At 42.5% G+C, this 27,037-nt stretch overlaps 1 protein-coding gene across 2 annotated transcripts in view; it reads right to left on the bottom strand.

Moving 5' to 3' along the window:
- Nucleotides 1–24,671: 24,671 nt before the first annotated feature.
- The window catches only part of LOC143765537 (dickkopf-related protein 3-like), a 130,447-nt gene continuing 128,081 nt past the window's right edge, over nt 24,672–27,037 (bottom strand). For both annotated transcript variants that reach the window (XR_013213413.1, XM_077252320.1), the window contains 3 exons: nt 26,799–26,973; nt 26,451–26,646; nt 24,672–24,806 (listed from right to left, as the gene is read on the bottom strand). Coding sequence is in view for 1 of the 2 variants with exons in the window: in XM_077252320.1 (XP_077108435.1) it covers nt 24,749–24,806; nt 26,451–26,646; nt 26,799–26,973 (429 nt within the window). In the remaining variant the exon portion in view is untranslated. The remainder of the gene's footprint in view (nt 24,807–26,450; nt 26,647–26,798; nt 26,974–27,037) is intronic.

Raw genomic sequence — 27,037 nt, 5'->3', positions numbered from 1 at the left:
CAAACGTGTCACCCCTTATGTTCATTATGAGCAATTGTTGTTTCTACAGAAAACGTTGTCCCAGTGCTCGTAAAGGTACCTTCACACTAAGCGACGCTGCAGCAATACAGACAACGATGCTGATCGCTGCAGCGTCGCTGTTTGGTCGCTGGAGAGCTGTCACACAGACCGCTCTCCAGCGACCAACGATGCCGAGGTCCCTGGGTAACCAGGGTAAACATCGGGTTGCTAAGCGCAGGGCCGCGCTTAGTAACCCGATGTTTACCCTGGTTACCAGTGTAAAATGTAAAAAAACAAACAGTACATACTCACCTTCGCGTCCCCTGGCGTCCGCTTCCTGCATTGACTGAGTGCCGGCCCTAACAGCAGAGCGGTGACGTCACCGCTGTGCTGTGCTTTCACTTTAGGGCCGGCGCTCAGTCAGTGCAGGAAGCGGACGGCGGGGGACGCGAATGTGAGTATGTACTGTTTGTTTTTTTACATTTTACACTGGTAACCAGGGTAAACATGGGTTACTAAGCACGGCCCTGCGCTTAGTAACCCGATATTTACCCTGGTTACCATTGTAAAACATCGCTGGTATCGTTGCTTTTGCTGTCAAACACAACGATACACGGCGATCTGACGACCAAATAAAGTTCTGAACTTTAATCAACGACCAGCGATATCACAGCAGGATCCTGATCGCTGCTGCGTGTCAAACACAACGATATCGCTATCCAGGACGCTGCAACGTCACGGATTGCTAGCGATATCGTTTAGTGTGAAGGTACCTTTAGTAAAAAGCTTCGGTGTGAGAGACGAACAAGTATTTAATTACAATCTCTTAAATAATTTATTTATTTTTTTTATTATAGAACGATATGCAGTACCGCTGCGCCTCGAGAGGTAGAGGAACCGGAGCCATCTCTACAGGAAACAAGCCAGCAGACGGGCGCTGAAGATGTGTCTGGCCTGAGCGAGCCACGATCAATGGAGAGTAGTACTGTGGCTCCAGTTGTCAGTGCCCGTTTGCAAGCACACCGCGGACGCAAGCGAGCATCTGCCAAAGTTGAAGTTGATGCCATAATTGTAGATGGACTCCAACGGTTAGAGGATCTGTGTCGCAGTGAACACAGAGATCTAAGGCGGGAAATAACGGAATTGCAATCCCGTGAATCTGTATATGCAGCCAATGAGTGGAAGCTCCTGCTTTTGTCATTTGTGCCTGCAGATCAAAATATACCGGAGCACAGAAATATAATGTTTAGGCAAAGACTTAATGACCTAGTTGAGGAATTTTTGGGCCCCCAGGAACCCACTTCCTCGATACCAAGAACCATGGACCTGCCGTCATACAAACCACAATACAGAGGCCAGGGTGAACCGAGTATGGAAATGCAATGGCAATGTAATAGTCCAGCGTACAGTTGGGCAGACAATACGCCCGCGCAATATCACAGTCTGTAACTACTGTTTAAACAATCACCAAACTTTGGCAATTCCTGCGTTTAAATTGTTTGTTAAAAAATTTTTTTGTACCCAAGTTGATCGTGTATGTTTTTGTTCATCCCTATGGGATCTCAAATTTTAAAATGTTTTACCAACAATCAAGTTGGACGCACAATGTCTTCAGAATATTTTTTAGTAAAGTTAACTGTTATTGTAACATCTCATATTCTTGTATGGATTGAACTTTTTACAATTGATTAAGGTAATATAAACAAATTTAAAAAAAAGAAAAGAAGGGAATTTCCCCACACATTGCACCAATATAAACAGGCTTCAACATTTTCACACATGTCTGTCTTGCCATGGAACAAGACCTTCATGTATGAAGTAATTTGCAAATTGATCACGAATCTTCATTATTTCAACTGTAGACCGAACAGTTGTCGAATCTTTGCTCATGAGGTTCGACGCACAGTCATCGGGGTCAACCACCTGGGGTTCATGCCTGGAAACAAAATTGTGCAGGCAGATGCATGCCTTTACTACACGGTCCACATTTTCAGGTTGCAGTTGCATGCAAGTTAGTAATATACGCCATTTTAAGGTCAAAATACCAAAGGCACATTCCACATAACGTCTTGCCCGGCTCAAACGATAATTAAACATGCGTCTTGTGTAGTTTAGACTACGGCTTGAGTACGGCTTTAGGCTAGTTTCACATTTGCGTTTAAATCCGCAGCGTTTAAAACGCTTCCGCAAGTGGTGGAAAAAACGCATATAAACGCGTACAAACGCGGCGTTTTTTAGACGCATGCGGTATCGCATGCGGTTAAAAAACGCGGCGTTTGTTCGCGTTTATATGGGTTTTTTCATGCATTTGCATTTTTGGTGCGCATGATGAGAAATTTCACAAGAGAAAAATCAAGATAACCAGACACCACCAATGGGACTACAGAGGGCGTGTATTATGGGATTTCTTTATATAGACCCCTGAACAGCTGGAATCTTCAGATTTTGCTCCTGTATCCTGTGTCATGATGGATCTTTGCATGGAGAGCTTTTATTTCAACCTGGATTTAAGCATCAAGCTGTTTCTTGCCTGTGCTTTTGCTTGGGAGCAAGACAGAAATCGCGAAAGATGGAGAAGGAGACAACGTAGGCGTTTTTGGAGACACCCCATTATCGAACTACGTGAGAGCCGTGGAGCCTATCACACGCTGTATGCCAAGCTTAATGCCAACCCGGAGAAATTCCATGAATATACAAGGATGTCGCAAGACTCGTTCCGGGATTTGCTTGCTCGTGTCCAAGGAGCCATACGGAGACAGGACACCCAGCTCCGTAGAGCGATTCCACCGGAGGAACGTCTGCTGGTTACATTAAGGTACGTTCCAAATCTAAACCAATGACAGTCCAAATTTTGTGTTTTCTGACATGTATGTTTTGGGTATTTTCCTTTCTTTCTTTAGCGTAACCACACCATAAGTAGAATAGATTGTAATTTTTGGGGGGTTTGTTTTTCTTACAGATTTCTGGCAACCGGAGATAGTTTATCATCCTTCCACTTCCAATACCGGCTTGGAATATCCACCCTGTCCGGAATAGTTGCGGACACCTGCCGGGCTTTGTGGAATGTACTCCGGGATGAGTTTATACCCCTACCCACCTTGGACATGTGGCTTGAAATTGCGGAAAAATTCTGGAGTGTGTGTGATTTCCCCAGCCGTTTAGGAGCGGTGGATGGAAAACACATCCGCATTATCAAACCTGCCAGAACAGGATCGGAGTATTTCAACTATAAAAAATATTTTTCTGTTGTGCTAATGGCAATAGCCGATGCGAACTGTCGCTTCATCGCCGTGGACATTGGAGCTTTTGGCCGTGGCAACGATTCCCAGACATTCAAGAACTCGGATATGGGCCGCCGTGTGTATGGCAAAAATTTCAATTTTCCCCCGCCACAACCTCTCCCCAACACTCAAGGTTCACCGATGCCATTTGTTATGGTTGGGGATGAGGCCTTTCAGATGTGTGAAAACCTATTGAAGCCCTATTCCAGTCGGGACTTGAACCACACTAGAAGGATCTTTAACTACAGACTGACCAGGGCCCGAAGAACAGTAGAATGTACCTTTGGCATTCTGGTCTCTAAATGGCGCATTCTTGCATCAGCCATTAATCTAAAAGTGGAAACAGTCGACGAGGTGGTCAAAGCCTGTGTGGTTCTGCACAATTATATAATGGCTAAGGAGCAACCCAACATTGAACTGGATGAACCAGTTGCACACCCACTGCCCGATTTCCAGCATCACCCGCTGCGGTCAACTGCAGCAGTTGGTCACATGCGGGACCAATTTGCTGCCTTTTTTGATTCAGATATTGGACGTGTGTCATGGCAGGACAATGTTGTGTAAATGTCCTGTTGTAATTAGATCTGTACCAGTAATTTTCTGCAATGATAATAATATTTCTCATTAATAAACTTTAGTTTTGGTTGTGTTGACCGTGTCTCCTATGTTTTTCCTCTACAAACCAAGGCTGTCCTAAAACTAGCAGTATTTAGTCTGTATTTAATATCTGTTTTTGTAATCCAAAACCAGGAGTGGGTGATAAAGGCAGAGGTGCTAGTTATTATATTATTATCATATTTTACCTCTAATTGTTCCACTCCTTGTTTTGGCTTATACTGATAAAAAAAAACACTGACCACATACTGCTAGTGTGACGGCAGCCATGTTGCTTTAAGCTTGGTGACGTCATTGCGCCCTGATTCTGTTCTGCAGTATCCATTGGACACAGACAGAAGAGACAATGACTGTCACATTTAAGAGATCTATACTCATCAAGTCAGGTATCAGAAATAATGAATTCATGATGCACATATAACAGCCTCATGAATTCACTATTTCTGACACCTGTGCAGGTGAGCATAGATATGCAGTGTGTGACCACCATTGTCCCTTCAATTTGTGTGTAATAGATTATGTACAAAGAAGAGAAAATGGTGGTTATACAAGGCAGTTCTATACTCACCAGGTCAGGTGTCCCAACTAATGAGTTTTTTGACACCTGAACTGTTCAGTAGAGTTCTGCACTGTATTTCCACCATTTTCTCTTCAGACTGCCACACTAGTCACAGACTAAGCAGAAAGAAGAGATTATGGAGATAATACATCTAATATTTTTGGGCCCACCTCATATCTGTATACTAAAGACACAAAAAGCTGCAGGCAGTCTTTTTTTTATAACTACTGGAGATATGATGTGGCCCAAAAAGTAAGTGTGTGGCGAAGTTTCTTAGTTGGCACACGGTGTGTGTTGCCGGCGGCGATAGACACAATAAACCAAACCTAATTGGGGCAAATCAAATTGTATTAATTTTTTAACAACCAAAAAACTTTATTTAACTGCGCCGGCTTGGGGTAGAGTGATGTAAACGTGGGGTGTGAAGCACTGAGGCCTGGCTAACCGTGAACGACGCAGAGGTGGCAAGAGAAAGGGCAATTAAACTAGTAGGGTCTGGAAGTTCAGGGATGGGGCTTGACACATGAGAGGCTTGAGACGCACTGGAAGGGTGAGACAAACCTAACATTACAGACACATTGGGAGTCCTCTGTTTTTTTTTTTTGTGTGTTTTTTTTTTGGTTTGCCTGGTTGTGGGAGGTCTTGGTGGGCTCATATGGCGTGGCGTGGTGGTGGGTGACCTGTCAGGGTCCGGCTGCACTGTGTCAGAGTCCATAGTGCTCGTAGATCGTGCAGCCATGCCAGAGTCCATAGTGCTCGTAGAGCGTGCAGCCATGCCAGAGTCCATAGTGCTCGTAGAGCGTGCAGCCATGCCAGAATCCATAGTGCTCGTAGAACGTGCAGCCATGACAGAGTCCATAGTGCTTGTAGAGTGTGCAGCCATGCCAGAGTCCATAGCGCTTGTAGAGCGGAAGGCCATGCCAGGGTCCTGCTGCATCGTGGTGGTGGCGGTACGGAAGGCCATGCCAGGGTCCTGCTGCATCGTGGTGGTGGCGGTACGGAAGGCCATGCCAGGGTCCTGCTGCATCATGGTGGTGGCGGTACGGAAGGCCATGCCAGGGTCCTGCTGCATCGTGGTGTCAGTGGAGGAGGTCCAAGCAGGAGCAGCGGTTGTCATGGTGGTGGCAGTGGGATGTCCAACTGCACTCGGCATGGTGGTGGTGCTGTAGTGGTGTCCGGCTGTGGAAGGAATTGAGGTGGCCGTGCAGTGGTATGCAGCAGAGGTCGGCATTGAGGTCAATCGTGACAGTGAAGGCACAGGTGGATATGCCGACACTGTCTGCTGGAAATATAGACTCTGCTGCATAGCCTGCACGTAAGCGGCATTGCAGGCCTGCATGACACTCAGCTGGAGATCAGGAGTAAGGTGCTCCGGCATGCCCTGCTCAATTTGGTTAAAAAAATGATGTGCTGGCCTCTGGAGGTCGGCTTTCACTTGGTCAAGGCTTTTGCTGACCTCCTGGATACGTGCATTCAAGAGGCTATGTGAAACATCCATTCGGTAACCCAAAGCCTTGATTGCTTCGTGTAAAACCGAGCTCAAGTGCAAAAACTCGGGCATGAGTGACCTGTCCGAAGCCCTCTGCCGCTGCCGGGAGGAGCCCCCCCAAAAAAGGGCAGTGGAAGAGGACTGCGAAAGGGGAAGACCTGATGGACCAGCTCCCTGGTCTCCAGTTAGTGTGGAAGGCCTACTTGCTGCTGCGCTGCTGGATGACTGGGACGGGTCCGTGGCTATCGGATGAAGGACCGCTCCAGAACCTGGGCCAACAGTAGTGCTGTATGTGCTGTGAAAAAAGGAAAAAGAAAATGAATACCAAAAATTAACCAGACGCAAAATCCTGTGGAATATAAAAATACAAATTATGGCAATACAATACAATACAACCTAATGCACGTGATAAATACTTACGTTCTCTGGGCAAGGACCGGTCTTAAAAATGCCAGAACTCGATGGTATTTGTATCTTCTGATCCTTGCTCCTGAACCACTGGGAACACGGCTCTCTTGACGCAGGTACTTGTTGAAGCGGTCCTTCATCGAACGCCAACGTGTTTTGACTTTGGCCACTGTTAAAAAAAATAAAAATTGTGGTCAGAAAAAGGACTTTTGGCTGTGCTCACACAACTGTGTGTGATGAGAGAAACTACTGAGAGTTTCTTTCATTACACACAGTCGAGTGAGCACGGCCAAGGTCTCTGCTGCTTCACACTGCAGTGCAATACTTACCAAATGCATTTCGGACCCGTGTCGGGCGTTGTCCCAGCCATCCCACATCTCTTTGGCCACCTCATTCCATAAGCGCCGGATCGTGACGTTGTTTGAGTGCAGTGGATCTCGGGTGTCCCACAACGGGACTCGCTCCTGGACCAGGGAGATGAGGAGGTCATTCTCAATTAGATCATCCTCCCGTTGTGAAACCTAAAAATTAAATAAAGTCATTAAAGTTTGCTCAATTAACATAGGAAAAGAAAGAAAAAAGATGCTGAGAAATGGCATGAATAGGAAAGTCAACATACAAAAGGATTCCAGAAGAAAAAAGTAAAGAAATACGAATGGAAAGAAAGGAAGATTCAAGAATATTACACTGAGGATACATAAAACAGTCTGCCTTGTATACGTACCCGCTGCCGTCTTTCCACCGGACCTTGACTCCGCTACTCCTGCCCTGTCTCTGCCGCAGTAGAACAAGAGCTCTAAAAAAAAGAAAAATTCAAATTGTCACATGTGTAGATGTGACAGTGAATACTTACCTATCTGACGAGGCAAGTACTCACCTCACTGACATGCTCGACTTCACACGGCCCAGGAAGAAACTCCTCATGAGAAGAATCCGAAGAAGAAAACATTCTGATGCATGTAGAAAGAAAGAAATGGCAGAAATTAGGACATGTAGAGAAAGAACATAGAAAATAAAGGCATTGGCTAGGATATACTCACATTGTTCAGGGTCTTGTTTTCCTCCAAGATGTAGCCTGTGTCTCGTCTGCTTCAGTGTCTGCTGAGTAGTGACCTGCAAATGTCCACTCCCTCCCTTTATCACCTTGTATGTGGGGGGTGGCTTATCAGTGTCTAGACATGTGTTTCTCTATTGAAACGCATGCGTTCACGAATGCAACCAAACGCATGTGTTTGTGAACACATGCGTTCATATAGACAGCAATGCGTTTTTTTGTCGCAATCCTTGCGCAATCGACCGCATGCGTTTCCAGGCGGCAAATTGACGCCTCTAAATATTACTACATGTTGCATTTCCGCGCCAAGCCGCAAACGACGAAATGACGCATGCATCGTCAAACGCGGCAAAACGCGATCAAACAAAAACGCATGCGTCTCTAATGTTAAATATAGGAATACACAACGCATGCGGATATATGCGGTACAAACGCTGCGGACACAACCGCAAATGTGAAACCAGCCTTAGGAGATTGCGTCCGAGTTGGAACGCCTCATCCCCAACTAAAACAGAGGGCAAACTTGGGCCTTCGGTCCCCGAAAGAGGTCGTGCTGAGGGTATGTTGAAGTTGTTGCTGTACAAACATTTCCCCATGTTGGACTCTTTGAAGACTCTGGAATCGTTCGTCCGTCCATATGCACCAATATCCACAGCAACAAAATGGTATCTAGCATCCGCAATAGCCATCAATACAATGGAAAAGTATTTCTTATAGTTATAGTAGAGGGATCCACTATGCACTAGTTTCTGAGTCCGAATGTGCTTGCCATCCACGGCACCAATACAATTGGAGAAATTAGCCACATCCTCAAAATGTTTGGAAATCGATAGCCACATTTCTAATGTCGGGGTTGGTAGCACAAGTGGTTGTAAGTTGTTCCAAATGGCATGGTTTCACAAACTAGTTAGCAAGCGGTTGATTTCCCCAGTCGAAATTGAAAATGCAGTGACGCAAAAGATTCTCCGGTAGCCAGATATCTGTCGGAAATAAAAAAAAAAAAAAAAAAAAAAATAGCACTATGGACATATTGATTAGATTTTAAAGGACAACTAAAAGAAAGGCAAGTTAAAATGGAATCGGACAATTGCCAAAGTGTACATAATTAAATGAGATAAGCTCCACGATAAATTACATCCTGTCTTTTTCAATAGAACAATGTTAAAAAAGGATATTTACCTCAGAGTCACCACTAAACGTTGCTCCGCACAAATGCTATCACGGAAAGTGCTGCACTGATGATGTATCTCATCCTTCACATGCGAGAGCAGAACATCAAAGGTCTCAATGGACATCCGAAAATAACGTTGAAATTTAAAGGGATGATCCCGAAGCTGAACATACAGGGTGTGAAAGGCACCATATGTATTCCGTAAAAAATTCACTTCATGGATCCAATACCTCCTTTGGGAAATACGCCTTCTCCACCGAAGTGGCAACTGCATCAAGCGAAATCTAACAAGCTCAGACACAAACATCTTGCTAGCAGAAGTTCACTCAATGCTTGAAAAATGGAGAATGTTTTTCATACACACCCAACGCTGACAAAAGAGCAAAAAAAAAAAAAAGAGAACAACTTTATTGACAGTGCCTGAACGCAGACAAACGGATGCTTCACAAATGGACATCAAAATGACATAAACGCAGTCACGTGCGTTAACGTATGCGTTAACGTGAAGCCAAATTTTCACCAAATTTGGCTCATTTCTGGACATGCGTTTAATGGATCCGTTAAACGGATTGTACAAAACGCAGTGTGAACCTAGCCTAATAGGGTCAGAGAAAATGATGAACATTGGTTACAGGAAAACATCCTTAAAGGAAATTACAAATTTAGGAATTGCCCCTTTTGTCCGTTTAAATTGACTGGGAATACTTTAAGCATAGGTCCTATCCAGCATTGTGTTCGGGATTTCATTACCTGTAAAACCAATTTTGTGGTGTGTATTATTTTCTGCCCTTATGGGTTTTTTTATATTGGTAAAACTGTCCGTCCATTATATGTTCGGTTTAGGGAGCACTTTAACTCAATCACGACTGGTAAAGGAGTTCCTCGCCTTATCAGACATGTTAGGGAATACCATGGTAGCAATGCTGAAACTCTGAGGTTTGCAGGTGTTGAGAAGGTTAAATTTCCCAGCCAAGGAGGGAACCACCGTAGAATGTTACTTGTAAAAGAAGCTAGATGGATTTTGCGCTCTAATACCACAGGTCCCCTGGGCTTGAATGAAAAAATAGACATGTCTGTCTTTTTGTAATGGAGATGCTCTTTTTGTATACTTATTTGTTTGCTGAGTGTTTTTAATTGATGTTTTTATGAATGGATTGTTCACACTGACAGGTGGGTGTACATTGCATTGTGGGTGTAGGTGGGCGACACCTTAGCCCGCAGGTTGATAGGTGTCCGCCTACTGCAATCCAGTGCAGGACCCGTTGAAGCGCTGAAGCACAAAACAGCTGTAGTCCGTACCTTGCACATGTCTCCTGTGCCTGAACCGCACAGCATCTAATAAAGCAAGAAAAAAACGCATTGGTAAGTGCCATTCATTATTTTCGTTTATTGTAGTTTTTATTGTATAAAAGCGCCAAAACATAAAAAAAGATATAAATGAGGTATCGCTATAATCGTACTAATCCGAAGAATAAAACTGCTTTATCAATTTTACCATACACACAGAATGGTATAAACGCCCCACCCAAAAGAAATTCACGAATTGCTGGTTTTTGTTAATTCTGCCTCCCAAAAATCATAATAAAAAGCGATCAAAAAATGCCAGATGCCCGAAAATGGTACCAATAAAAACGTTAACTCGTCCCACAAAAAACAAGACCTCAAATGACTCTGTGGGCCAAAATATGGAAAAATTATAGCTCTCAAAATGTAGTGATGCAAAAACTTTTTTTTTTTGCAATAAAAAGCTTCTTTTAGTGTGTGACAGCTGCCAGACATAAAAACCCGCTATAAATAGTAAATCAAACTCCCCCTTTATCACCCCCTTAGTCAGGGAAAAATAACAAAATAAAAAAAATGTATTTCCATTTTCCCATTAGGGTTAGGGCTAAAGTTAGGGTTAGGGTTGGGGCCAAAGTTAGGGTTAGGGTTGGGGCTAGGGTTTGGATTACGTTTACGGTTGGAGTTAGGGTTGGGATTAGGGAATAGGGGTGTGTCAGGGTTAGGGGTGTTGTTAGGGTTGGGATTAGGGATTTGTAGGGGTTCGGGGTGTGGTTAGGGTTGGGATTAGGGTTAGGGGTGTGTTCGGGTTAGGGGTGTGATTAGGGTTGGGATTAGGGTTAGGGGTGTGTTTGGGTAAGGGTTGGAGTTAGAATTGAGAGGTTTCCACTGTTTAGGCACATCAAGGGGCTCTCCAAACGCGACATTGCGTCCTATCTGAATTCCAGCCAATTCTGCTTTGAAAAAATAAAACGGTGCTCCTTCCCTTCCGAGCTCTGCCGTGCGCCCAAACAGTGATTTACCCCCACATTTGGAATATCAGTGTACTCAGGACAAATTGGACAACAACTTTTGCGGTCCAATTTCTCCTGTTACCCTTGGGAAAATAAAAATGTTGGGGCTAAAAAATAATTTTTGTGGGAAAAAAATGATTTTATATTTTCTCGGCTCTGCTGTTGTGAATTCTGCTTTTGGTCTCCCTCCGGTGGTTGTAGGTAGTAATGCAGTTGCCCCTGAGTTTCAGTCCTGGTCAGGTGTATCTGCTGATTGCAGATCTGACTGGGGTATTTAGGTGTGCAGGATTCATTAGTCCTTGCCAGTTGTCAATTGTTGTTGGGAGGTGTAGGACCTCTGCCTGGTTCCTCCTGCCTTTCTGCCAAATCAGCAAAGATAAGTGTCTGGTTCTTTTTCCCTGTGGCACACATGTTGTGTGCTTCACAATTCAGTGCTATTCTTTGTGTTTTCTTGTCCAGCTTAGATTGTGTCAGTATTTTCTCAGTCTTGCTGGATTCTCTGGAGTGGCAGATATACATTCCATGTCTTTAGTTAGATTGTGGAACTTTTTGTATTATCTGCTGTGGATATTTTTGGAAGGGTTTTAATACTGACCGCCTAGTTATCTGTCCTATCCTTTCCTATTTAGCTAGAGTGGCCTCTTTTGCTAAATCCTGTTTTCTACCTGCGTGTGTCTATTCTTCTCCTACTCACAGTCATTATTCGTGGGGGGCTGCCTATCCTTTGGGGGTCTGCTCTGAGGCAAGATAGCATTCCCATTTCCATCTATAGGGGTATTTAGTCCTCCGGCTGTGTCGAGGTGTCTAGGGAGTGTTAGGCACACCCCACGGCTACTTCTAGTTGCGGTGTTAGTTCAGGATTGCGGTCAGTACAGGTTCCACCGACTCCAGAGAAAGTTTCATGCGGCTCCAAGGTCACCAGATCATAACACTCTGCGTTATAAACTTTAGTGAAACACTTGGGGGTTCAAAGTTCTCACAACACATCTAGATAAGTTCCGTGGGGGATCTAGTTTCCAAAATGGGGTCACTTGTGGGGGGTTTCTCTTGTTTAGGCACATCAGTGGCTCTGCAAACGCAACATAATGCCCGCAGACCATTCCATCAAAGTCTGCATTCCAAAACACCACTACTTCCCTTCCAAGCCCCGACATGTGCCCAAACAGTAGTTTTCTACCACATATGGGGTATCATCATACTCATGACAAATTGCACAACAACTTTTGGGGTCCAATTTCTCCTATTACCCTTGGGAAAATACAAAACTGGGGGCTAAAAAATCATTTTTGTGGAAAAAAATATGTTTTTTATTTTCACAGCTTTGCATTATAAACTTTAGTGAAACACGTTTCAAAGTTCTCACAACACACCTAGATAAGTTCCTTGGGGGTCTAATTTCCAATATGGGGTCACTTGAGGGGGTTTCTACTGTTTAGGTACATCAGGGGCTCTGCAAACGCAACATGACACTGGCAGACCATTCCGTCAAAGTCTGCATTCCAAAATGGCACTCCTTTCCTTCCGAGCTCTGTCATGTGCCCAAATGGTGGTTTTCCCCCCGACATATGGGGTATCAGCATACTCAGTACAAATTCCACAGCAACTTTTGGGGTCCAATTTCTCCTGTTACCCCTGGGAAAATAAAAAATTGGGGCAGAAAAAATATTTTTTGTGAAAAAATATGATTTTTTATTTTTATGGCTCTACATTATAAACTTCTCTGAAGTACTTCGGGGTTCAACATGCTCACCACACATCTAGATAAGTTCCTTAGGGGGTCTACTTTCCAAAATGATGTCACTTGGGGGGTTTCCACTGTTTAGGCACATCAGGGGCTCTCCAAACGCGACATGGCATCCGATCTCAATTCCAGCCAATTTTGCATTGAAAAGTCAAACGGCGCTCCTTCCCTTCCGAGCTCTGCCATGCTCCCAAACAGTGGTTTACCTCCACATATGGGGTATCCGCGTACTCAGGACAAATTGTACAACAACTTTTGGGGTCTAATTTCTCTCTGCTACCCTTGATAAAATAAAACAAATTGGATCTGAAGTAAACTTTTTGTGAAAAAAAAGTTAAATGTTCATTTAAAAAAAAAAACATTCAAAAAATTCTTGTGAAGCACCTGAAGGGTTAATAAACTTCTTGAATGTGGTTTTGAGCACCTTGAGAGGTGCACTTTTTAGAATGGTGTCACTTTTTGGTATTTTCTATCATATAGACCACAGATGTGATGTGGTCCCTAAAAAAATGGTGTTGTAAAAATGAGAAATCGCTGGTCAAATTTTAACCCTTATAACTTCCTAACAAAAAAAAATTTGTTTCCAAAATTGTGCTGGTGCAAAGTAAACATGTGGGAAATGTTACTTATTAAGTATTTTGTGTGACATATCTCTGTGATTTAAGGGCATGAAAATTCAATGTTGGAAAATGGCGAAATTTTCAAAATTTTCAATTTTCAATTCTAATTTCATTTTTTTTCACAAATAAACGTCATATCAAAGAATTTTTACCACTATCGTTAAGTAAAATATGTCATGAGAAAACAATGTCAGAATCACCAGGATCCATGGAAGCGTTCTAGAGTTATTACCTCATAAAGGGACAGTGACAGAACTGTAAAAATTGGCCTGGTCATTAACATGCAAACCACCCTTGGGGTTTAAGCGGTTAAATATTGTATGTTGAGGACATATAGATAACATGTTTAGGAACAGAAAATAATTGGTGTTAGTGAACATACAACCAATACTAGTATTGGTATAATCCCTGTATTTAATAACGTGTCACCAGTCTTTGGGAAAATCTTCATTTGGACAACATTGATAACTTTTTTGGCATGGAATACCTTGGCAGGTATAGGACAATATAAACTTTAACCCCTTTCTGTCCTCTGATGGAATAGTACGTCTGAGGACGGAACCCTGGCTTTAATGTGGGCTTTTGATGTGGGCGATCCACGCGCGCCTATTAACTAGTTAAATGCCACTGTCAAACTCTGACAGCGGCATTTAACAAGCGTTTCTGGCCATCCGGCCGGAAATGTGCTCACCGATGACCCCGTCACGTGATCGGGGTCATCGGTGCATCAGCATAACAATCAGAAGTCTCCTGTAGACCTCTATGGTTGGTGATGCCAGGTTGCTATGAGCGCCACCCTGTGATCGGCGCTCATAGCAATGCAGCAATTCTGCTACATAGTGGCGATCTGATCATAACCTCTATGTAGCAGAGGCAATCGAGTTATGGCAGCATCTAGCCTCCCATGGAGGCTATTGAAGCATGCCAAAATAGAAAAAAAAAGTTTTTAAAAATATGAAAAAAGAAAAAAATATATAAAAGTTTAAATCACCCCTCTTTTGCCCCATTCAAAATAAAACAATGAAAAAAATTAAACATACACATATTTGGTATCACCGCGTTCAAAATCGCCAGATCTATCAATAAAAAAAAGGATTAACCTGATTGCTAAACGGCATAGAGATAAAAAAGTAAAAACGCCAGAATTACAGTTTTTTGGTCCCGTGTTATTGCTTTAAAATGCAATAACAGGCGATCAAAAGAATGTATCTGCACCAAAATGGTATAATTAAAAACGTCAGCTCGGCACACAAAAAATAAGCCATCACCCAACCCCAGATCATGAAAAATGGAGACTCTAAGGGTATCGGAAAATGGCACAATTTATTTTGTTTTTAGCAAACTTTGGAATTTTTTTTCACCACTTAGATAAAAAAGAACCTCGACATGTTTGATATTTATGAACTCGTAATGACCTGGAGAATCATAATGGTAGGTCAGTTTTAGCATTTAGTGAACCTAGAAAAAAGCCAATCAAAAAACCAGTGTGAGATTGAACTTTTTTTGCAATTTTAACACATTTGGAATTTTTTTCCCATTTTTCTAATACATTACATGGAAAAACCAATGATGTCATTCAAAAGTACAACTCGTCCCGCAAAAAATAAGCCCTCACATGGCCAAATTGACGGAAAAATAAAAAGTTATGACTCTGGGAAGAAGGGGAGCGAAAAACGAAAATGCAAAACCGAAAAAAGCTAGGGTCCCTAAAAAAATTGTTTGGAAATTTGGTTGGAAAAATGTATGTGAATACTTTTATACCCAATGATGACAGAAGTATTCTAGGAGTGATACCTTTATTGGCTAACCAGAAAATAATATGTTTGCAAGCTTTCAGAGCACAGTGGCTCCTTTTTCAGGCAGATTACAAATAGATTAATAAGAAACAAGCACAAGCTTATTTATCTGGAGTCTGGTGGAGGTGTGAATTGTGGAAATGTGAAATTGTTCTTCAACTTTTAACCCTTCTAACTTCCTAACTAAAAAAAATGTTTAAAAAATTGTTCTGATGTAAAGTAGACATGTCGGAAATGTCATTTATTAACTATCCTGTGTGACATAACTCTTTGGTTTAAGAGTACAAAAATGAAGTTTGAAAATTGAAAATTGTGCACATTTTTGCCAAATTTCCTATATTTTCACAAATAAATGCAAAAAATCTCGAACAAATTTTACTCCTATCATGAAGTACAATGTGTCACGAGAAAACATTCTCAGAATCACTGGGATCCGTTGAAGTGTTCCAGAGCTATAACCTAATAAAATTACACTGGTCAGAATCTAAAAAATTGGCTTGATGAGGAAGGTGAAAACAGGCTTTGAGATGAAGGGGTTAAGCAACCGCCAAGCGGTAGATGTTTACTGATTGGTAGCCATTTAGTCTGCCACTAATGTAACAAGTGTTTATTTCTAAATTCAACACCAAATGCCACTTTCAATGCCTACTGCCATCTCAGAATTATTTACCACCTTCAGCATAAGTATATATATTTAGCACTTTTTGGTTGTTATTACCTGCTAAAAGTGCAAGTCATATCCAATGGATATTTCAACGAGACTGAGAAACATACAGGTGCTTCTCATAAAATTTGAATATCATCAAAAAGTTAATTTATTTCAGTTCTTCAATACAAAAAGTGAAACTCATATATTATATAGAGTCAATACAGAGTGATCTATTTCAAGTGTTTATTTCTGTTAATGTTGATGATTATGGCTTATTGCCAATGAAAACCCAAAAGTCATTATTTAAGAAAATTTCAAGTGTTTATTTCTGTTAATGTTGATGATTGTGGATTACTGCCAATGAAAACCCAAAAGTCATTATCTCAGAAAATTAGAATAATTAACAAAAAACACCTGCAAAGGATCCCTAAGCGAAAAAAAGGTCCCTTAGCCTGTTTCAGCAGCTCCACAATCATTAGGAAGACTGATGACTTGACAGATGTCCAGAAGGCAGTCATTGACACACATCCACAAGGAGGGTAAACCACAAAAGGTCATTGCTAAAGAAGCTGGCTGTTCACAGAGTGCTGCATCCAAGCATATTAATGGAAAGTTGAGTGGATGGAAAAAGTGGGCTACAAGTGTTGCATTCCTTGTGTCAAACCACTCATGACCAATAGACAACGCCAGCAGCACCTTACCTAGGCCAAGGAGAAAAAGAACTGGACTGTTGCTCAGTGAGCCAAGGTGTTATTTTCAGATGAAAGTAAATTTTGCATTTCATTTGGAAATCAGGGTCCCAGAGTCTGGAGGAAGAGTGGAGAGGCACACAATCCAAGCTGCTTGAGGTCTAGTGTGAAGTTTCCACAATCAGTGATGGTTTGGGGAGCCTGCTGGTGTAGCTCCACTGTGCTTTATCAAGACCAAAGTCAGCGCAGCCATTTACCAGGAAATTTTAGAGCACTTCATGCTTCCCTCTGCCGACAAGCTTTTTGGAGATGGAAATTTAATTCTCCAGTAGGACTTGGCACCTGTCCACGCTGCCAAAAGTACCAATACCTGGTTTAAAAACAACAGTATCACTGTGCTTGATTGGCCAGCAAACTCGCCTGACCTTAACCCCATACAGAATCTATGGGGTATTGTCAAGAGGAAGATGAGAGACACCAGACCCAACAATGCAGACAAGCTGAAGGCTGTTATCAAAGCAAACCGGGTTTCCATAACACCTCAGCAGTGCCACAGGCTGATCACCTCCATGCCACGCCGCATTGATGCAGTAATTGATGCAAAAGGAGCCCCGACCAAGTATTCAGTGCATTTACTGAACATACGTTTCAGTAGGCCAAGATTTTGGATTTTAAAATAATTTTTCAACCTGGTGTTATAAAGTATTCTAGTTTACGGAGATAATGGCTTTAGGGTTTTCATTGGCTGTAAGCCATAATTATCAACATTACAGTAACAGAAATAAACACTTCAAATAGATCACTGTGCTTCTAATGTCTCTATATATGATTTTCACTTTTTGTATTGAAGAACTGAAATAAATTAACTTTCTGATGATATTCTAATTTTGTGAGAAGCACCTGTACATCAAAGTCCACCAAGGCATAGTTTCAGAAGAAGTCCTGGAAATTCTGGAGTGGCCATCACCTGACTTGATCCACAAAGAACATCTTTCACAGAATTTGAAGAAAGTGGTTGTAGCATGCAAACCCAAGAATATTAGTGAACTGGAATTAACACAAAGAATGGACTAAGATTCCTTAGGAATGCTGCCAGTACCTGGAGCCGGACTATGCATCATGTTTGCAGAGGGTCATAACAGCCAAGTATTTGTCTAAGTACTACAGATGCTTGTCATGAGAGAAATTCTCAAACTACAGTAGTCATTATAAGTGCCATTATGCTTGCTATATTGTTAAAGGGAATCTGTCACCAGTTTTTTGGTCTACCAGGCAAAAATACCATTCAATTCAGTTCCCCTCTATGCATTACAGAAGTACTTCTGATAACCCCTGACTCCCCTCGTATGATCCATAAATAGTCATCCTGCGCTGCATGTTAATATGGTCGGTTCGATCTGATGGGCGGAGCTTTGTGTCCGTCTCTCCCCCCCTCCTTGCTTGCTTCTGCACATTCATTGCATAGTTTTCAGGCATGGGCATTCCAAAGGCATCTCGCGCATGCGCAGTATGCTTTGCCCAACAGTGGACAAAGCAGAAAAGCAGTATTGCGCATGCGTCGGCATACGTGTTTGCTTTCTATGGCCTGGAACACAGAAATGGCAGCGAAATACTTCCAGTACATAGAACGCAATCGCGTATGCCGGCGCATGCGCAATACAGCTTTTCTGCTTTGCCCACTGCACCCGCGAGATGCCTTTGGAATGCGTACGTGCGAAAACTACGCAATCGCCAAAATTCACCGCAAGGAATGCGTAGAAGCAAGCGAGGGGGGGGGGGAAGAGACGGACACTAAGCCCTGCCCATCAGACCTGACCGACCATATTAACATACAGCGCTGGAGGAATAAAAAAGGTATTTATGGATCATACGTGGGGAGTCAGGGGGTATTAGAAGTACTTGTGTAATGTATAGGGGGGCACTGAATTGAATGGTATTTTTAGCTGGTAGCCAAAAAAGTGGTGACAGATTTTACAGTTTGTACAGTTTACTAATAAACCAAATTTGCAATGGGGTTTTGAATAATTCATTTTGATTGCAACTGCTTGGGGACCTTTAGTGTACATTCACATGCTGCAGACATGTACAATAAATCCATGTATCTGGGTCATATATCTAGGTCTATTTAAAGAGAGCATGCCCTAATGTAATAAAAGTGAAATCTGTGACACATACAGTTCTTGTCAATACATGCTGGTTTTGTGGAGTTCTTCAGATCTCTGGAGTAATCTTAACATGGCAGCATTTGGCTTAATGTTAAAGGGGTTGTCTGGTCCAAATCGATAAGTCTGCAGTCGCTCTGTGTGATTGCAGACCTATGAATCCCCATGGCAAATGCACTGTGTGCTGTGGGGATTTGCCAGTTTCTGATTCGGGACTGGAGGTGTATGGAGCGAGGCTGTGCCCTCTTGTTGGCCATGTCACTATTTGGGGCACGGCCTCGCTGAATACAAGCGTATGGAGCGAGGCTGCGCCCACTGGACAGGCTCTAGCCGGGTGTATGTATAACTCATACATACCCTCCGGTCCCTGCTCAGAAACTGGCACAACTTCGCAGCACACAGTGCGTGTGCTAAGGGGATTCACGAGTCTGCAGTCAGAATGACTGCAGATTTATAGATTTGGACTGGACAGCCCCTTTAAGGCTTTATCACCCGAAAGGCCTGCAGTTGTACTGAACTAAATTGAGATCATTTTAGTTTTATGGTGGTTTAAAAAATGAGAAGGGTACAATAATTCTGTTAAAATGGACCTCAAAGTGCAAACAAATTGGTTGTTTCAGTTCTGTTTGACAATTTTAATAAAAGTTTTAATTTCCGTTTAATACCTTAGGTCACTCATTTAAAGGGGTTGCCCAGACTTGGGATGAAAGTTTGCAGTTAGGATTCTCCAATATTGCTAGTGTGAGTAGGTGGTCAAGTGATCTCTTATATGTGAATATCACAGCATACTGCATTCACCAATCAAGGTCATAGTATTTTAAAAATTTGGACATTTACAGATATGGTAATGCTCATTGGGGAAGACTTATCAACACTGTTTAACAGTAAAGCTTTCTTTGTTGCCCACACCAACTAATCACCAACCAAACATTACCAATTCATTTTTATTTCATAAATTATTATTATTATTATTTATTTATGTAGCACCATTAATTGCAAGGTGCTGTACATGAGAAGAGGTTACATCAAAATACAAATATCACTTACAGTAAACAAACTAACAATGACAGATTGGTGTAGAGGGGCGAGGACCCTGCCCTTGCGGGCTTACATTCTATAGAATGGTGGGGAAGGAGACAGTAGGTTGAGGGTTGCAGGAGCTCTGAAGGTGTTGAGGTGGCCGTGTGGTCATTACAGGTTGTAAGCTTTCTTGAAGAGGTGGGTTTTCAGGTTTCTTTTATTATTATATATATTATTATATATGATCTTGGCGATGGAAATGCCCCTTTAATTTTGCACAAAATAAATAAAAAAAAGCAAAAAGTCTCAAGTTCTATTCCATTGTCGCACCAAAATGTCAGGTGCACATAAAATTGCTCCAGTGGGAGGGGGAGGAAGGGACAGGAAGACATTTGTGACAAAATTTGCAACTTTTCAAATGCAAATATTTGGAAACCTTAAACCCCGGGAACAGTATCGAATAATTAAAAAAAACCCATACGAATACATAAAAAAAGGGATTAAAAAAGGCGCAATCAGCAAGATGGATGAGGCCCAAACATAGAAAGAAGCGCAAATTAGAAAATACTCAACAGAAAAAGTTTCAAAACAACATTGAATGGAGCCCATCTTGCCATGCACGCCTCTCTGGCCTCAATCTTCCCTGCGAGCACCGGTCCAACTGACGCGCCTACCCATTTTCACGCCTGGTTCACCCGCCTGCTTATCATGCCTGGTTCACCTGCCTGCACATTTGTGACGTTTTCTCGTTTCATAGGTCGGATCTTTACATGGAGGAGCGCAGGTATCTGAACAGTGACGAGCCGCACACCTGATCATCGATCACATGACCAGGACTGTAATTAATAACAGATGGCCGTGGAGGAGGGGAGCTTGTATCATCTGGTGTGTATACTGTTACAGCAAATATTATTAAAGGGAACCTGTCACCCCCAAAATCGAAGGTGAGCTAAGCCCACCGGCATCAGGAGCTTATCGATGTATCCTGAAAGATGAGAAAAAGAGGTTAGATTATACTCACCCAGGGGCGGTCCCGGTCCGGTTCTGGTCCGATGGGCGTTGCGATCCGGTCTGGGGCCTCCCATCTTCTTACGATGACGTCCTCTGCTTGTATTCACGCTGCAGCTCTGGCGCAGGTGTACTTTGTCTGACCTGTTGAGGGCAGAGCAAAGTACTGCAGTGCGCAGGTGCCGGGATAGGTCAGAGAGGCCCAGCGCCTGCGCACTGCAGTACTTTGCTCTGCCCTCAACAGGTCAGACAAAGTACGCCTGCGCCGGGGCCCCAGCGGGAATACAAGAAGAGGACGTCATCGTAAGAAGATAGGAGGCCCTGGACCGCGACGCCCATCGGATCGGACCGCCCCCCCAGGTGAGTATAATCTAAACTCTTTTTCTCATCTTTCAGGATACATCGGGGGGCTTTTCTACAGCATTACAGAATGCTGTAGATAAGCCCCTGATGTTGGTGGGCTTAGCTCACCTTTAATTTGACTTTCCCCTCTCCAGTCTATCCTTAATGCAGCAGCCAGGGTCGTCCATCTGGCTAATCGTTACTCGGACGTGTCCGCTCTTCGCCAGTCGTTACACTGGCTGCCCATTCATTATAGGATACAATTCAAAGTACTTGTTCTCACCCACAAAGCTCTCCACAGTGCGGCACCACTTACATCTCCTCCCTTATTTCTGTCTATCGGCCTAGCCGTCCGCTGCGCTCTGCAAACGACTTTCGACTAACCTCTGCACTAATCCGTACCTTCCACTCCCGACTCCAAGACTTCTCCCGTGCTGCACCAATCCTCTGGAATACTCTACCCCAAGATATTAGGACCATCCACAACTTGCATAGTTTTAGGCGCTCGCTCAAAACTCATTTGTTCAGAGCGGCCTATCACGTTCCCTAATCAGTCATTTTAGGTTTGTGTTTGTGTAGCCCATTCACTATCTCCATCTACCCCCCACCCCCTGAAGATGGCTGGACCATCATTGTAAATACATCATTGTAAATACACACCTGTACTTTGTATCTCCCCACCTCATTGTAGATTGTAAGCTCTCACGAGCAGGGTCGTCTTATTTTGTCTTATTTTGCTTTATTACTGTATTGTTAACATTGTTACCTATGACTGTTGTGTCTGAAACTGTTAAACTGTAAAGCGCTGCGGAATATGTTGGCGCTATATAAATAAAGATTATTATTATTATTCTGGGGGTGACAGGTTCCCTTTAATGCTCCAACAAAAAAGCAAAAAAGCTAGAAATAGTATTTAAATAAAAAAGCCAGTGTTGCATCTCCATGGCAACAGACTACAAACAAACCCTGCGTCGTCTGATCCTGCAGTCATTCCTGCATCTACGACCAGCAGGAGTGGCACATGACTGCAGACCCCTCCAAGTTTATTGTTAGTCTCTAACCAGAGAGACACAGAGGTTGGTGGAGGAGCTGTGAACAGAAAACAGGACTTTTACTTTTTTTTTTTTTAAGCATTAGAGCAGAAACAGAATGTTGGAAAAGTACACACCCATCACCCCGGCACTGCTGGTCAGGCATGGGGCGCTCCAGTCCGGTCCCCACGTTATTGCTGATGCCCCAGTTATGACATTTGCCCCTTTTCTAGCACCGTGATGGTGCAGGGGGATAGTTCTGCCTCCACAACTGCAATCGGCACAGGAGCATCTATTTCACCTCCTTTTTGCAGTGAGGTACGCTGTCTCCCCACCTCCCTCCCGGTGCCAGTGCCCCCCCAGTGGCAGGAAGGACCCCGATGCAGTGTATGTACGTCTTTAATCTCCTGCTTGTTGTGTTGCACATGCTGCTAAAACCCCCAAAAAGTGAAATTAAAAGAGGAGGTGAGAAAGTCCCAAGGTGCGGTGTCAGAGGTGGGGACCGCTTTAGACAGATCCCCTACTAATGTTCCTGATGACTGGCGCTTACATGAAGACCCTTCCTTGGTTTTCTGAAGTCGTTCCAGTTCCCTCCAGCGGGGGGGCACTGCGGCCTGCTCTTCTCCACAGTCACTGGGATAGAAGTAAACTTTGGCAATGGCGCAGGATAGAAACCAGACAGTGCAAATCAAGAGAACACATGAAAAAAACAACTTTTTGATATATATTATCAAAGAATTTTCTTCTTTACAGTCCTGGACTGATCTTTCAATATAAATTCATGGGTAAAATTGGAATTAATTGAAAACAGATTTCTCCACTACTGAGAGAGGAGATGACAGTTGGTGCTTTTAAAATTATATGGAGCAGGAAGGGGGAGGAGCTACAGGCAGACACAGACATTCTGCTGCAAGTTCTCCTGAAACCACAGTTACATTTCTTCATGGAACTTTATAAGCACCAACTGTCATCTCCTATCTTAAAAATTTTACCAATGAATTGAGAATAAAATATTGTTTCAAGAGGAGAAAGCTGTGGATTCCTCTAATAACATATATTACATTGTTTTTTGTTTGTTTTGACGTGTACTATTGATTTAGCTAAAAGAAAACAAAAAGATGGTTACGGTCAAACAAATAAACACTGTGCTCTTTTTGGTTGGTATGGGCAACAAACATTTCATTTAACGAATAGGGAAAGGGTTACAAGTGTGTGTTTTTTTTATCTGATCTGTTTTTTTGTTTTCTTTTTTAGTCTCCCCAGTGAACTTGAACATGTAACCCTTAAATTGCAAGAACAATAAACTGCAATACTTTAATACTTCTATTGGACTTCCCAGGGGCACAGACATAACAGGAAGAGGGACCTTTAGTAGGCCCACAGAATTCAATAAATTCATAACATTTTCATGCGCTGAGGCCTTAGGATATGTTCACATGATGAGGTAGTGCAAAGTTTTTTTTTCTTTGGTTTTCTGAAGCCGAAGTAAAAAGAATTCTATTTGCCTCAGTTTTCAAAAATCTAAACAAAAAGCTGCAATTGTACTGGAATATAGCAGCAACAAAGACAACGTAACTGCATGGTGAGAACAAGCCCTTAAAATCTGCTTGATCGTTGTGGATTAGTGTTCTTTGGAACGCTCGTTTCACTGTAATTATACTGTCTAAGGCCGGTTTCACATGTCCTGATATTTCCGGTACCGGAGATAATCCGAGTCCATTTGTCACATCCGTGTGGCATCTGTGTGCTGTCCCTGTGTCCGTGTATTGAAACAATTTGTTTCAATTTTAACCCTATGACTTTAAAAACGCACACGGATGACACACAGACAGCACATGGACAGCATCTGCGTGAAGTATGTGTTTACACAGACCCATTGACTTGTATGGGTCCTTGTGATCTGTGCTGTATAGCTCAAAAACAGACATGTCAGCGTGTTTTGCACATGGACACACGGTCCGTGAAAACACGTTGACATGTGCATAGACCCATTCATTTGAATGGGTGTACGTGTCAGTGTCTCCGGTACGTGAGAAAACTGTCACCACACGTATCGGAGACACTGACGTGTGAAAGAGGCCTAAAGAGACTCGAATGTTGGGTGAAATGATCTTTTGGCTTGCACAAATGGTTCTCGGCAGTGCCTCATCCTGTGCAAAGAGCACTTGCACTGCAGAGAACAATGGCAGTCTAGTTGCACTGAGCAATCTATTACTGATCACTCTGTGTGCATCTGAAGAGCAGTCTGCCTGCAAAAACATGTTATGAAACAACCCAAAATCAAATATGATTCAGATTAAAAAACTTGGAACTAGCCTATAACCATTGGATTTCATTTTATGTCTATATAGATTCTAATGATAATGAAAGTATTAATAATAATAATAGTAATAATAATAATATATGAAGAAATAGCTGTTTAAGCAATTGCCTTAGACCTTATTTCAACAATTCCATGAAATGATTTCTTTTAGGCTGGTTTCGTGCCTATGAGGAGGTTGTGTTCGGGTGAAGAGACTAGTGGCCAGTTCATGCATTCAGATGTGTGAGCCCCAAACGTGGTACATTCCTAGATGAGAATCCCGGAATACTGCCTGCACCTGCTAGAAGGAAATCCAGGCCATCTGCAAGATGGCAAACAGAAAGATGGCTTCTAAAATACCTCCATGTAGAACCTTTCTCCTGCAAATACTCAGCTGGATTTAGGATTTTCAATAAGAATGGCACACCGGAGTGAAACAATAAAGCTCTTTATTTATATAATTTGTATGTACAGGATATTTACAGAGTCTTGGAGGGAGAGTCATACAGCAGGGACATCACTGGGAGGGAGCCACGCATTTCCAGTCCGTGCTGGGATTGTAAACAAATTCCTTCCTGCGGAAACAAACACACAGGGGGTGTGAGTATAAGCGGCCACAAATCTTAATCTGCCCATAAAAGTTCCTATGCCGATATAGTGCGCTAGGGAAAGCTATTGTTTGTTTGCCTAACTTTACAAATTTTAAGCAGTGATACCATGAAACACCTTTCTACAACAGAGACCTATTTTCCAATTTGCAAACTACACAACACCAAATATAAACGGAAGTCATGTTTTATCTAGTTATAAAATATATCTAAATGTTTGCTGTTTATGATCCTCGGACCTACCGTAGAATATCATTTTTTCCTGTGTTGTTGCTTTAATTCTAAACCTAAACCTTTTGTATTTCACTCAGATTTTACACAGTAAAGTCCGCTGCATTTTACAGCACCGATAAATAGGTGGATGAGTTGTAACTTAATCTCATCCAGGTGCTGCTTTATATTTTTGTGCGGACTCAGCAAGGAAATTGCCTTTTGTTGTGTTTCTTTCTTAAAATCTGCATGTCAACCTCTGTAACAGAAAGGAACCTTTTTGGAGCAGATTTTACGCATTCATTCAGTGGAGACCCCAAATCCGCAGGTTAAATTTCTGACACCCTATTGTTTGTGGTGTTTGTCTTTTATGTATTTCTGCTACAAAAAGTGCACATAAAATCATACAACTGAAGGGCTTTTCTTTCGGACAAAGTTCATTTTAATCAATAGATCTTGGAATAATAAAAAATTCCACAATTGGATGAATTAAAAAATATGCCCCTGTGCTGAGATAATCTTATAAATGTGCCCCTGCTGTGTACTGTGTAATGGCTGTGTCTGACCGAACAGGGACATGGTCTGATCATACCTCAGCTCCTGGGCAGGGAGGGAGCAAAAGAGTATACAGACAGGACAGCATGGGATAGCAAATAATTCTTTCTTTGTGGTAAAATATTCTTTAATAACAGGCACGGAAATGCTTTACTTCATAAAAAGAATCAGCAGTCATCCCAAGCTGTCCTGTCTGTATACTCTTTTGCTTCCTCCCCCGGCCAGGAGCTGTGGTATGATCAGACCATGTCCCTGTACGGTCACACACAGCCATTACACAGCACACAGCAGGGGCACATGTATAAGATTATCTCAGCTCAGGAACATTTAATTTATACACATCCAATTGTAGAAATTATTATTCCAAGATCTATTGATTAAAATCAACTTTAAAATTAACTTTGTTCGTGGGAAAACCCTTTTAAGTGCATAAAATACTTGTGCGGACTCTTGATGCAGAGTTCAGCATAAAATCAGCATATCTGCAAAGTGTCGACCTAGCCTTACAAAACTGCAAAATACATGTATTATAACTTTATAATTGTGTCACTTTGGGAGATGTGGCCAAAAGAAGAGGCAATTTTTGTTCAAATAGATATTCCGTGTTTATATATCACACTGTATATGTGTACATGCGCATGTCAATAAAAGCAGATCCCTTTTAAATGTGGTTTAGGGCAAATATTAATGCAATCCATATAACAATACACTCTGTGCGGTCTTTCTTCTTATACTTATACACATCTACCTAACCCGTCACATTTGGCTTTGCTTTGTTTTACGAGAAAATCTATGGAAGGTATCATGTATGGCATAATAGCACTGCTGTGCGTGATTGGTACTCACTCTCGAGAAGGGTGTATAGAACTGCACACCAGTCCTTCTTCACAAGGGCACAGCTGATTGATGCTGAATGCTAACCCCCCTTCTGGGACATAACAACTGCCTCCAGCAGGTAGCTTGCGCTTGCAGATCATCTCTCCATGGTGTCTGGCACAACACATAGAAGGAGAGCAATCCTTATCTTGACGGCATCTGGATCCTGATAAGAACAGTAATGGTTCATTTAGTCAATTATTTCACAATTAGCCATCGGTGATTTTTTTTTTCTGTAAGATATATGGTAACTTGTATATAAAGAGCAGTGATGTCACTTCTGTCAAGTGTAATGTTGTAAGACAAAATGAATCCTACCTTCATTTCCGCCTTGTATAATACGCTGGCATCGCCCAAACATACAGCCGAGGCCACGAACGCACTGGGAATCCTTTCGGCAGTATTGACTTTCATGACGCAGTGCCACACACAGTCCGAAATGACGATCACAGAACAAGCCACGTGCACAACCACGGTCATGGTCACATGTTACCTAGAGGAAAAAAAAAAGGGATCAATTTCAGGTATCGTGTTATATCTCATAGTTGTTGTAAATC

Source organism: Ranitomeya variabilis, chromosome 4 (assembly GCF_051348905.1).
Source record: "Ranitomeya variabilis isolate aRanVar5 chromosome 4, aRanVar5.hap1, whole genome shotgun sequence".
Lineage (NCBI taxonomy): Eukaryota > Metazoa > Chordata > Amphibia > Anura > Dendrobatidae > Ranitomeya > Ranitomeya variabilis.
This window is presented reverse-complemented; position numbering and strand designations above follow the sequence as displayed.